General features: G+C 54.7%; 1 protein-coding gene across 4 annotated transcripts in view; it reads right to left on the minus strand.

The window, feature by feature from the left end:
- Positions 1-13,672, minus strand: part of RAI1 (retinoic acid induced 1) — a 162,452-nt gene that overhangs the window by 2,145 nt on the left and 146,635 nt on the right. For all 4 annotated transcript variants that reach the window (XR_012896197.1, XR_012896196.1, XM_075899745.1 and 1 more), the window contains 3 exons: positions 7,051-12,697; positions 2,765-2,858; positions 369-418 (listed from right to left, as the gene is read on the minus strand). Coding sequence is in view for 2 of the 4 variants with exons in the window: in XM_075899745.1 (XP_075755860.1) it covers positions 369-418; positions 2,765-2,858; positions 7,051-12,681 (5,775 nt within the window). In the remaining 2 variants the exon portion in view is untranslated. The remainder of the gene's footprint in view (positions 1-368; positions 419-2,764; positions 2,859-7,050; positions 12,698-13,672) is intronic.

A 13,672-nucleotide genomic window follows, 5' to 3' on the forward strand; every position in this document is an offset into this window, starting at 1 on the left:
CGACAGAGCAGGGTCTATAAATATGCCTCAAAGGGAGCTGTGATTTGGGAGCAGGAGAGAAGGGTGACACAGCCGGGGGGTGCAAAGGCAGCTGGGAGGCCCGGCTGGGTAGGCAGGCCGTCTAGCCCTGAGGCCTGGGTTTCATTCCTCCTCCAGAGCAGGTAACGAGCTCAGCCCCTGGGCTGGGAGGGCGGCAGAGGGGCTGCCGTTGTCTGCCCCGAGTAGAGAAGAGATGGGCTCTTCCTGCAGAGCCCCAGCCACCCCCACTCCCCTCAGCCTGCTGGGAGCAGTGGAGGGGAACACACACCATTGTCAGAGCCGGGGAAGCCAGGAGCAGGGACAGATTCTGGGAGGGGGCCTGGACTCACCTTATGTTTGGGACATTTCAGAGAGAAGTTCTCTTCAGTTAATAAGCAACCTGCCAAGGGAAAGGAGAGCCCAACTTTAGAGGGTGCTGGTGAGCAGCTGTGTCCCCTGCCCCCACCAACCCACCGGCTGAGTGCTCTGAGCTGGGGGCGGTGGTAGAGCTGTGAAACCTTCTCCCAAGCCCGGCTGCTCTCCCCTTTGTCACAGACATTGTCCTGCAGTGGGGAGGACTGAATGGGACTCACTGAAGCGTCCATAATGGCCCCTCCTCCAGCAGCCAGAGGGGCCGGTCCTGGCTGATGGGAAACCCGGGGTATGTTGAAGGCCTCCCACAGCTCGCCCAGGACTCCTCGCCCGGCAGTGCCCACACAGCTCTGCCTCAGCCTGGCCCCTGCTGTTACAGCCTGGCACCAGGCTCAGCTCTTTACCATAACTGCTTACTGCCAGCAACTTCTCTGTGCAGGGGGGTCCTCACTCCCAGGGGTAAACTGAGGCACTGTGTCAGTGGTGTGGCCAGGATGGGACAAGTGGGCGGGCTCTGACTTCTGGTGAGCAGGCACTGATGGGGCCACCTCTCTCCCCCTCCAGCTGGCAAGGAGACAGGGATCAGGGGCTTGCCCCTCTCTGGCTGCTCAGAGCTCCCAACGGGGAGTGGGGTCGGGGCGCTGGGGTTTGCCATGTTCCGGCTGCCTGCTGCTCTTGGCAGCAAGTGGGGTTGGGGCGCCAGCGCTTGCCCCAGCTCAGTTCCTATAACCTCATAGCAGGCTCAGGGGCTTACATGCCCCCAGCGCCGCTCCCTGGCAGGAACGCTAGGTCAGCGGAGCAAGGTTAGCCTCTGACTCCATTCTCCAGGCCCAGCTGGAGTGCCTGGCGCAGAGGGGCAGGAGCAGAGCCAGAGCGGTGCGGGCCTGGATCCAAAGTGGGTGGGCCATAGCCCACCCATCTATGCCCCTGTGCTGCATGTGGTCCTCCAGCTCCCCAGGGAGCGGATGCCAGGGATGGGACCAGAAGCGGCCCCTCAGCCCAGCACCCCACCCTGCCCTTTACCCTCTCACCCCTCATTCCTTCTTATCAGTCTCACCCTGCCTTTGTGCATCGAACCCTCTTCTCCCCCCAGCCTCCAGGAAAGGGGCCGGGTGAGCCCTTTACAGGGCCCCCAACGGGCACCTTGCTGCCTAGGATGAATTTGCGATATGGCAGCAGATTCGGCAATACTGCAACGCTCCTTCCTGCACATGTCCCTCCGTGAGGAGGAAATCCTCCTTGAAATCTGCAGGACACAGAGGGAGGCTCCAAGACTGGTAAAGGACCCCACGGTGCCACCCTGTGATTGCCTTTAAGACAGGGCCGGTGGGATTTTCCAACCCCCCAAATACGGCCCCACCTCTCTGGCACGTGCGCCTGGCAAATGGACACTCCGTGGTCGCAAAATCGATGGCAGGATATAACGTGCTTGCTCCTGGCCCTGTTAAAAAGGCTTTCCCCTTTGCTGGAGACTTTCCAATACAGCTCACCAGTACTGCTGGCCCCGTGAATGAATGGGAGGTACCATTACACCCTGGCATGCGGGGGAAGCTAAAGCCCAGTGAGACAGAGTAACTTGTCCAAGGACACGCAGCAAACCAATGGACGAAGCAGGAACAGAATGCAGGAGACCTGCCTCCCAGCCCCCCCCCACCAGCCTCCATTCTAACTAGGGATGTTAAATATCGGTTAACTGAATAGTCGATTAACCTCAGAATTCTTATTGGTTAGTCAACTATTCTATAGTCTCCAGGCAGCCTCTGTCCAGGGAGGAGGGGTCTGAGCTCCCAGACCCGGCATGTGCCAGAACTAAGCCGGGTTGCCTGCCTAATACACCTTTAAATGCAGAGCCACCGCCTGGGTAGGTCCAGGACCCAGTGCAAGCTGGGACTGAGCTGTGCTGCTGGCCAGCCTGCTAAAAAATGTACTGGCATGGGGAGGGGGGATACGTGTAGTCTATAGTATTAACCTACACGGTTTTGCTTATCGATTAATCGACTATACTATTACAACCCTACTTCTACCACATGGTGCCACCCTGGGCGTGATCAGGAACAGGACACAATGCAACCACGTTAGGCCAGCTGTGAAGGAGGGATTAGACTGGTCAGATTTGGTGGTGCACTGGCAGACCTGCTGGGGGAATGCTGGCCCCGCACGAGGGGCTGTGACAGGATTGACGTGTGTGGGGGAGCACATGGAAAGCTGGGCGCAATGCGCGGGTGCCTCTCGTTTATGAGCCCCCCAATCGGAGTATTAGTGCTTGGAAAGAGGAGACTGGAACCAGCCTCACTGGAGGCTTATCCTTCGTCTTGTGCAACTGAATCCTGAGGAGCAAGAAGCGGAGGTCCTTCCTCTCCTAAGCGAGCCTTACCTGTGTCAATGGCACACGCGTAATGGTAGGTTTGGGCACATCCCTTGTGGCAGCAGCCAATGGTTGCTCCTGCCTGTTGGCAACTAGGACATCTCTGTAAATCCACCAGTGGGGCAGAGGGGGGGAAAAAGAGAGAGAGAATCCAGTGAGGTCCAGCGAAATAAATCCCGGAGGCAGCTATGGGGAGTGATCTCCGCAGAGCACAGGAAGGCGGTAGCTCCACATCCCCACCAGACTCAGATCCACCCCATTTGTTCCATAGCCCCCCAAACCCTGGCTGAGTCCAAATAGCGTCACCAAACTCATTCACTTCCTCATGACGGTGATGTGTAACCCTTACTCCGACGGGGGAGCTGCGGACAGAGCATGCTTCCTGTAGGTATATGGCTGGTCCCTGGCACAGCCCCTTTCCTAGCACCCCCAGCTCCTCAATTCTATTCCAGTTACCTCCTTTCTCCCCACAGCCACAGGTGAGCCTGTGGAATGGATGTGGCCTGCAACCCTGTCCTCTCCAAAGCCTCGCCCTGGGGTACTGTTCACCACTCCACTTCCACTGACTGGAACCAGAACTGTGAGCCAAAAAACACCTGCCACCAGCCCCGGCTTTGCACACTGGGGGGGGGGGGGGGGGGGGCTGTGACAACCACTTACGTTCTAAGTGGTGAGTCACTAACGGGGCATTAGACCAGTGGGTGATGGGAAGGGGCTAATGCAGGGGTGGGCAATAAGCAGCCCGCGGGCTGGACATGGTTTCCAGGGTAACTTCTGGCGCGCTGCCAGACGCTAACCCTGGTGAATCGTGTTCGGCTCACGGGCCGCGTACTGCCCACCTCTAGGCTAGTGCAACTCGACTGTCTGTCAGGGCAACTCCTCCTATTAACATGGGGCAAAACACTTATCCAGTGAATGCCCAATTAACTTCTTTGCTGAATAACGAGTCATAATACTCTGTCCTTCCCAGTGTCTTCCCCCAGAGGATCCCAAAGGGGGTCCCAAATAGCCATTAATCCTCACAACCCTCTTGCGGGCTAGGTCAGCATTGTCCTTTCCATTTTACGGAAGCGCCAACAGGCGCAGTGACCTCTCCAAGGCAGCCCAGTCGAGTCGGGCCTAAGATCCCAGCGCCTCACATGCGCCAGTCTGCAGCTCGTCCTCTTCTGTCTGCCAAACGTCTACGGATTCTGGGCGGGCTCTCTCTGCCCCATTCTGGGAACAGGCGCTGTCCCTTAGAAGGCAATTCTAAGAGTCTGCGTACAGCACGCAGCATTAACCAGCAGGGCTGGAGGACTGTCCGCCAGGGAATTGCAGGTAGGAGGGTCAGGAGAGAGGGGACACCTTGGCACTGTGCGAGCTGCAAAAGCCCAGAGGGAAGGATGGAAGTGGAGCTTAGCCCAGGAGGGGAAGATGAAAACCCTGGCTCCATGGGGAATTGACTGTTCAATCCACCCTCCTCAGGCTCACTGACCCCAGCTCCTTGGCCTTGCAAGGGGTTCACTGCTTTAGCGTCTCCTTCGGCCATATCCGCTCTCTCGCATCATCCCTGCTCTACAGCCGTGCTCGAGGACAGGAATGGCCCTTTGCCTGGTGATTTCATAAAGCAATTTAAATAAGAGCAACGGCTCGCTGCAAAACCACAGCAGATCACTTTGGAACAGGCCGTTCTCCCCATGCAGCGATGCCTCTCCGTGCTCAGAGGGCAGAGCTCCTCAGCTGACCTGAATTGGGGCACTTCACGGAATGCAAGGGAGCTGAGCTGAGGCCCTGGCCCTGATTGCAAACCAGAGGAAGACCTGGGCACCGCAGGGCTGCTCTCCTTTGCCTGGCGGGTTCTGATAATGAATTAGGACCAGTGCTGTAGCCCCACTGCTGAGCACGGTGCTCCAGACACCCAGAAGAAGGTGCAGAAGAGATCCCAGCCTGGAGAAGCTAAAAATCACGATGCTTTTGAGCTTGCCTATCTAGTTTGTGGAACGGCATGCGTACGAACGAGGACGCAGGTGTAAACGTGCCTGAGAGCATAAATGGCGCAGCCCGAGGGACACCTTCCCTTTGCAAGAACAATCTAATGTGACATAGCCACCACAAGTACTTGGTGTTTGGGGGCACGGCTGCCACTTTAGTAAAACCATGGCTCTCTGGACTTTCAGCTGAACAAGGGCCGCTAGTCTGACCTTCCACATAACCCAGAGCCAGGCAACATCACCCACCATCCCCTGCATCACCTTTTGGTGGGGCTAGAAAAGGGTTTTAAAAAGCATGCAGTCTCAACCGAAGACTCCAAGCAATGAAGAACCTTCACATTCCCTAGGTAAATTGTCCCGGGGGTTAATTATCCTCACAGTGCATCTCTTTTGGCACAGAAAAGGAAAGGGGCAGGGGTCTAGAAGAAGGGTCTCTTTCCCCTTTTACCCTGTCTGTTTCTAGCTAGTACAGCACCTCTGAGACGCAAGCCACGCTGGAGTGACTTGCTTCCGGCAGACCTCAGAACCCCCTTGGGTGCTGTGTCTCCACAATGTTATGGAATTTAATTTAAGGCCAAAACAGGCATCTTGGGTGGGAGTTTTGAGGCACAGAAGTCTCCCTGAAAGTCAATGGGACTTGTGCAGACACATCACTTGGATGCTTTTGAGAACCTCTAGCCTCTTGTTTTCAGCTTCTGCCCCGGCCTGGGGCGTGGTTCCAGGACGCCTCTTGCCAGACAAACCCCAATCTATGCCAATGCCTTATTTTTAATTTCCTGGGAGCAATATTTCTTAAGACAATTGGCAGGTTTTCATTGTTGCTCCTCAGGCTTTTTATTAACGCACCGTTAAGCCTTGCCGTCTAACTGCACCCATGGTGCTGCTGCTTAGTGTGTGCGCAACAGCTCGGGAACCACATGGGGGCAAGGGCAGGGCGGTATGGGAAAATGCAGATGGGATACGGGCGATGGAATAAACAGAGCCCAGACACACCTTGCTGAGGCTCTGGGGCACACCAGGAATGGAACTAGAGCAGTGGAGGCTGGCGAGGGGAAGATGCCAAGGTGCCACCTGGAACCAGTTGACAGCAGCAAATAAGGATCATGTGTCGGACTCAAAACAAGATGTATATTGACTCTGCTGCCCAAAGTTAGACTCCGTTGGTGAATGTTTAAATCCCCTTTTCCTGACACCTTCCTCCTCTATTTAGTAACCCTGTGCAAAGTCTGGGGATGTCAAGGAAAGCTCAATACAGGGCCAAACCTTGCAGTCTTTACCAGGCGGCATTCCCACTGGAGTTGGCAGGATGTGGCCCCAAATGAATACTAATGACACACAGCTGCTCATTAATTGGTGTTCCGGTTTCCAACGGCTTCCCCCTGGAGGGCACGTGGTGTTTGGGTGGTGAAAGTGGCCCTGTGGGCTTTTTTTAATTGCTCAGTTCGACGGTCGGCTGCGTTCCATTGGGATAGCTAGAGAATGGGCTGGATTTGGGGTGAGCATCGCGTGCTCAGAACAGGAACAAGTCACGGGGTAACCCGGTGAAAATGCCCTGACCTGCGAGATACGAGTGATCTACTTTTCGGGCCTTAACATTTTATGAGTCCCCAAGAAGGTCCTTCAACCAACCGTCAACCCCATATCAGAGCACCCGTTCCACGGGGGTCTATTAACAGTCCTGGCAGCTGCCCACATCCGCCTGCACAGGTTGCACCCCACATCTGCGCCTGGCCGCTGTGTTGTGGGTCTAGCTGCCCAACTGCAAAGCAGACGTGATCTCTGCAGGAACGTTAAGAGAGGCCCTTTGGAAGGCCGGCACGAGGCCCTTCTGGCCTTCCTTGTTTGTCCTGCTCTCAAACAGGAGGCCACCCAGAGCAGGGTCATTTAGGAAGACCTTGCCTTGCCAGGGTGGGGCACTAGCTCTCCCAAGGGGCTGGTCAGGTCAGGTGCAATGCCCCCTTTGTTCCAGCTGAGGGGGCTCCACCTCCTTCTAGAAGCCTGGCTTGGAAACCCGAGCCAGCCTCTCCGACAGCCCCATGCACACTGGAATTCCCTTCCTAGAGTGGCCTCCTCAAGGGCTACACCTCAACTCCCTGGCAGAGACTGCAAAGAATGTGGTTAGACTTGTTTGGAGGATATAAACCTTATGTCTTATGACAAGGCTCCCACCCCATCCCCCTCCCTGCTCCCATCACAGCTGGGGGTTTGACCTGCCCTCTCTGATCTGGGTGATCCCGGACTTTTGCCAACAGAGGCGGGCGCGTTGGGCGGGTGAGCGGGCGTGCGCATGCCAAATGGCTTTTTAGCCTAAGGAGAGGCTCTTACCACTTCAGCCGCCGCCTTTATTGCCTCCTGTAGCCCATACAGCTTCCCTGCAACCAGGTAAACCCCAGCAGTCCATATGGCACAGGCTTCGTGAACCCAATGCTCCTGCGTGTCGCCCACCGGCTCCTGAGACAGGGACTCCGCTTTGCTGCACTCGTGCCGCCTGGGTTTCTCTGCCGCCTCCTCTCCCTCTGTCCTCTCATCACAGCAGTAACAGCTTTGTAGTTTCCTAAACATCCCCCTGGAACTCGACCGGAGAGCGCTCTGTTTCGCTGAGTCAGCGCCACTGTCCAGCCTTGGCGGCTTTCCACTGATTGTACTCGTTGTACAATTATTATCTGTCGTTTTGAGCGCTTTCTCCGCTGGCGAAGACACGGGAGCCTCTTCGCTCGGCCCCTCCACTTTAATCTTTTCTTTCAGCCTCGATTTCTTCTTCGGCAGGCAGTGCTCCGGGTAATACGGCCCGCAGAGATCCCCAAGGTCTTTGTAATTGGCAGGGTTCCGGCAGAGGCAGCAGACCAGACAGGCTGCGTTGAGGGCCTTGGATACCACCGGGCCCAGGTGCATTGTGGAAGATAAAGGCAGCGCCGCTCTGGGCTGCAGCGAGGCGCTTCCGGGAAGCAGGGCCTGAGCTGAGGACGACGGCTGGTGCTCCTTATGGAGCCGGGCCTCCTCCCCGGCGGAGTTGATGACGGTGCAGGTGGTGGTGAACTCGTTGCGCTTCTCCACCCGCACGTAGGGGGAGAAGGGCGGCGCTCGGCTATCTGTCCGCAGCCGCTTGCACGAGATGTACTTGAGCCTGATTTCGGGCTCTGCAGGGTTAAGCAGAGGGGCCTGCTGCTGCCGCCGCCGCTTCGCCCGGCTTTTACACCTCGAGGCCACGTTCTTGGCCTTCCGTTTCCTTTGTCTCTTGGAGTAGCCGTTGTAGTTGGAGTGGTTCGTGCGCTGCTTCTGGGCCCGGGTTTGGGCCTGGGAGCTTTTCCCCTCGAGGGGTTCATTCTTGGCAAAGTCTTTGTCCTCGATCTTTGGCTTCTTCCCATCCCTTTGTCCGTCGTCCCCATTCCCCAGCGCGTCCCCCGCGCCTGCCCTCTCTCTGGCTGTCAGGAGCAGAGCGGGGGCCAGATGCGCACGCCTGTCCAATGGGTTTTTGGCCACGCTGAGGGCTGCTGCTTTCCCTTTTCGGTTTCTCTTCTTGGGCAGCAGGCTGATGCTCTTTGCAGGCATGCTGCCGCTGTTGTGCTGCACTGTCTCGGGAGATGAATAGGCCTCACCCTTGAAACAGTCAGAGGACAGTTTCTTACTGTTCATTAGTTTTCCTTTTAAGGATCTGTTGTTCGAATTTCTGCATAATTGCTCTGCTACTGAAACGGCAGGAGCCTTTTGTGCCATGCCCTGGTTTAATGGCCCTTCTTCTCCCACCACCGGGGTTACACTTGCATTCTTGAAGGCCCGCTCCTCCAAGCCAGCAGGGCTCAGAGGATTACTGTGTGCAGTAGCAGCGGCGGCGGCAGCAGCGGCAGCGGCAGTCTTACATGCAAACTTCTTTAAATTCGGTGAGGTGATCTTCTGAACAATGGCCTCCAGCTTGAGGCCCCGGCCTTTCCTTGGGGGCAGCACTTTTGTCTTCATGGCCCCCTGAAATGCTGCCCGAGAGGTGATTTTAATACAGACGTTGGGGGGTTCTTTAGAAGGAGGGGGCTTCAAGGCCGCCTCGCAGGAGCTCTTTGTGGGTAGTTTAGCTCTCGCCTTTTTGGCTGACGGCATCCTTTTAAAGAGATTGGGGGAGGCTTCGGGCTTCTCCTCTTTTGTGCTGCTGCTGTTGCTCCTTAAAACCAAATTTCTCTTTTTGGTAGGGATAGGGGACATGAAGGTGGATTTCCTCTTCAGCGAATGCAGAGGCCGCTCAGACATTTTGCTACCCATTCCGGGCCCGGATTTGGGGAGTTTGATTCTTTTGCCCACTTTCCCTTCTTTGTGAGGCCCCCCCGGGGACATGATCTTGAAGGTGGGGGGCAGATGGTTATTTGAAAGGAGCTTCTTAGGTGTGTTACAGTTTTTGAGCCTGACCTCTGCTGTCCTCTTCTCCCTTCTCCTTTTCATGTAGGAGACCTCCTGTGTCTTGGTCCTAGATCGCAGGATCATGGATCTCTGATCCTTCACCTCTGCATCTTGGGGATCCAGGCCTTTAGCTTTTTGGCTAATAAAGTCCTCATTCTGCATCAAGTCTGGGACCAGGAGAGAAGTGGGGTCACCAGAATTCTGGACAACTTTTGGGGACAGTCTTCCAGTGCGTTTCCTGGCTTTGAAAGCAACTTTCTGCTTCATGCCACAAACTGGTTTCTTCCCTAACTTTTCTTGATGGGCCAACACCTTCAATCCTTCCAGTGGGGCTGGTGTTCTGGGCTCACTCAAGGCAGTGAACGAGCGGGTACACATTCGAGCTGGCAAGCCTTCCGCTGGAAATCTAGGAGTCTGGCCATGGGCATTTTTGCTTGTTGCTTCCATCTGGCCATCTGGCCCCGCACATGTGCTGGCCACCATGCCAGCTGCCTGGATGTCTTTGAACGGGCTTGGTACTAGTTTGCTGGATTCCTCTCCTTCTGACAATGTAGGATGGACCCTCTTGCTGCGAAGACTCTTGCCCCTCGAGACAGACTCTGATTTTGCCAGTAAATCTTCCGGTAGGATTTGCGTCTTTACCTTGACCAACGAGGCCGTTTCTGTCTCTGTCTTCTCCTGGAGGTCATTTTCCCCCACTGCTGTGTCTTCAGGTTTTATGTGAGGCAAAGAAGATTCAAACCAACTTTTCACCTTGGTTTCAGTACCGACTGCCGGGCCTAAGAGGATAACGGACTGACCAGACAAACGGGAGGAGGGAATGGAATTTTCTTTCTCCACTGTGCATACAGTTTCTTCTGCTGATACCGGCACATCATTGGAGAGGAGCACTGCAGCATTCTCAGGAGGTTTAGGTGAGGATGTATCGTAGATCACAGACTTTTGCTCCGAACTAGCCAGCTCACACAGAGATGAATATTCTTCTGGCTCCAAATCAGACTCCTTCAGATCGGGAGAGGATATTATCGGGATTTCACTGAAGTCCCCACCTGAACAGCAGTGCCTGGTGTCCTCCAGCCACCTCTCACTATCTGCTTTGGTGGCTTCATCATACGTTAAAGTCTCTTCCTCTTCCTCCCCCATCTGCTGCTGGCTGAAGTCCTCTGCTTGTTCATTCTTGGCTGGCTGTTCACCGTCACATATATCCAAGCAGCAGGCATTTTTTTTCTCTTTGCAAGACCCAGCCAATTTGCTATTGAACAAACCCTTGGAAAGATCGGACGTTTGTAGACATGACCCAAGCTCCTTCCACCTAAGGCATGATTCGCTGATGCTTTCCTCTGGCCAGTCAAAATGATCCATGGTGTTTTCAGAACCCACTGAGTTGGCCGTGGTGTTTGAATAGCAGCTGTAGCTGGCAGCCCCAGAACTGGACGTAGCAGCTGGGATGTTGGGTTTGGAATTATATGCCAGAGAACTGGGGACTTTAAGAGCATCCTTTGCCTCAGTTGTTGCGAACTCCACCTGGGGATTTTCATAAACCTCTTCACCGAAATCCTTACTGTTGTTTCCCCCGGAGGCTTTGTCTAATTTCAGGGGTTCGTTGCTGGTGCCCGAGTCACCTTGGTTGGACCATGCGCTCTTGACCATTGAGTCCAGACACGTTCTGTGGTTTTCTAAATGGAAGGGGGATTTTGTGGGGTCTTTGTTTAAAGCAGGGGAGCTGGGCCAGGCTTTGTCAGTCTTCTCATTGATAGCATCCTGAAGCACAATGATTTCGGAAGCCAGTTCCTCCTGAGATAGTGCACTGAGGAGCAGCCTCGGGCACTCCCTTTCATTGGTCATGTACTTGGTGAATGTTTCCAAGGGCAGGTTAGCATGAATGCTCTGGAAAGAATCATCGGACTTCGTGGACATGTCGTCCGGAGACGTCACTGAGCAGGTAGAGACCGACTCGGGCTTGGCCTTGGAGTTGCTGTTGACCCTCGCTGGACTGCGGTTTTGATTGCAAAAGAGGAAATTCCTCTCTAGTTGATCTTCAGACCCACTCATATAATCGGCATCCTGAGCTTCAGCATGTACTGACTGAGGGGTGCTAAGAGGGTCCGATAGGGGAGTCCCTACCTGCTCAGCAGAGTATGTGCTGCTCTCCGGACTGCAGTGTTGGCCTTTTAGCTGTTCTGGGGTCCTAGGAAGGTTTTTGATGCCTTTTTTCTGGGGCACTGTTGATTTTGAGAGGAGAAGTTGCTGCACGGTGTTGGAAATATTCTCCACTTGCGAGGTGAGCGCAGTTAGACTTTGCAAACTGAGATCGGACAGGAGATTTTCAGGGATCTTCTCCTTCTGCAAGTTTTTGCAGTTCCCAGACTGAGCATCTGGACTGGTCCCGTCTGTTGGAGAAGGATTCAACAACGGCATGAAATGGCTGTGGTCGGTGATGCCGGTGGAGAAAGACCCTGTGCTGAGAGATTGCTGGCTATACTGGAAATTCTCCAGGTTTGGCATCAGTGGAGATGGAGTGGAACTATAGGATGGAGATCTACCAACAGAACGAGCTGGAGAATGACTTGAGCTAGGACTAAATGGCTGGTAATATTGTTCTGGGGTCCTCACTGACGCATCAGTCTGGCAATAGGTCTGGCCTGGCTGGTTATAATGTTGGTACTTAGCTAGGTTTTGATAGTGAAGTGTTTCTTGGGCATGATGCCTTCCTTGCAAAGGTGGCTGTTGCTGCTGCTGCTGCTGCTGCTGCTGTTGTTGCTGCTGCTGTTGCTGCTGCTGCTGCTGGTCATAGCTAATTCTGTTTGCCTGGTAGCCATGCAAGTTCTGTACGCGCTGCCCAGATGCAAGGTTAGCCGCACCTCCAAGGGGCCGCTCGTGCGGCTGGCTGGAGGGCGCGGTGCAGCTTTTATATGAGTGAGCCGCCTGGCTCCCTCCTGAGACGGAGGAGTATGTCGAAGATGCTGGGAACTGGGACTGCGAGTGCTGGGTAAAGTGGCCGGTCTGGGAAAAGGACATGGGGGACGAGACGTCATTTTGGATCTTCTGCCTTTGGAGCTTGGGGTACGGCAAAGCAGGTGGCTGGGGCGGTGGCTGCTGGAGGTGCAGGGAATGTGTTCGGAACGGAAGCTGAGCTGCTTGCTCATGGTACTGCCTGCTGCCGGTGGGAGCTGGGCTCTTTTTCATCAAGTTTTCCTCATACTTGGCCACTCCTCCGGCTAAGGATGGTTGCTGAGCTGCCCAGGTCTGCAGGCTCTCTTCCCCAGTATAGCGGGCTGGGTATGGGCTGTTCTCTTGGACTGTGTAGTTTGAAAAGGCTGGCCGGCCTTGGAGCTGCTGGCTGGGCAATTGCTTATTCCCCCTGTGATATTTCTCCACGGTGCTGTTCTCGTACCCTGGGTAAGGCAGCTGCTGCTGACTGTAGTACTCTTTCGCCACCAGCCTCTGACGCTCGCAGTTCGGCCCTGCCTGACTTTGATGCCTGTAATTCTCCAGGCGTGATGTATCTTGTGAAGTCTGCTGGTAGTTCTGCTGGTTGCCATGGAAACCACACCTTTCTCGAAAGGACTGCATGGCTCGGGCTTGTTATCTGTGAAGAGAGAGAGAGAGACGAGAGGATTCAAATGAGCCATTTTCTTTTACCTTGGGCTACGGGGTTATTTTGTTGCTTGTTTATTTAAAAGCCGGTGCGAGATTTCGGAGATTTGTGACTGTATTGCGGCTGTTGTTTTGCAATGCAGGCCTCCCGACTGTGCGCTACAGTCAGAACCCCCCCTCCTTCCCCCTCTAGCCTTTAAAGGAAAAAAACAAAAAACTAAAAATACAATGACAGTTCCTTTCCCCCCACCTCTCTCCCTTACCAGCTGCAGTCAATTGACACCCTTTGGTTCAGGAACACTGAGCCTGTCCTGCCAGCCTCAGCATCCTTGTAGACTCAGATCTGCCAAGGACGGCAACCAATGCAGGTGGTGTCTGGATGGGGCTTGAATGGTGTTAGGTTGCTCAGTGTTTCACACACCTGTTTTCTCATCCCTCTCTGCCCCTCGACTGCTGGAAATCACTTAGCAAAACGATCCTCCCTCCTTTCCTCACACCCTCCCTTGGGATTTCAGGATCCTGTAATCCAGTTACAATGCCTCTTTTTTTTTTAAATTATTAATCATGATTGTTGTTATTATTTGACCTATCTGCAGTGAGGACAGAAACACAGGCTCTGCTATGGAAAGTCACGGCCACTTCCTAGTCCTGCTTCTCTCCCCTCCAGACATTTCCCCTTCCCCCAGCCATAACCTCCTCAATTGGTGTGATGCCATCTGGACTCTGTCTGCCCCTTGACGCAGATGTCGATTAGAAGCGGAGCGAGGCACGGCCATCATAAAACACCCCTAGCGCCTACCCCCAAATTGGTCAGGACACGGGCAGTGCCTGCCTCACATCTTCCATCTTCTAGGGGTAGATGAACAGATACCGGGGGGGGGGGGGGGGGAGCGAGACAATGCGTGCTAATGAAAGGTACATCAGCATGGACATTACAGGCTCGATTCTGGGAGGAGCTAGGGCTTAT

Source organism: Pelodiscus sinensis, chromosome 16, assembly GCF_049634645.1.
Source record: "Pelodiscus sinensis isolate JC-2024 chromosome 16, ASM4963464v1, whole genome shotgun sequence".
Classification (NCBI taxonomy): domain Eukaryota; kingdom Metazoa; phylum Chordata; order Testudines; family Trionychidae; genus Pelodiscus; species Pelodiscus sinensis.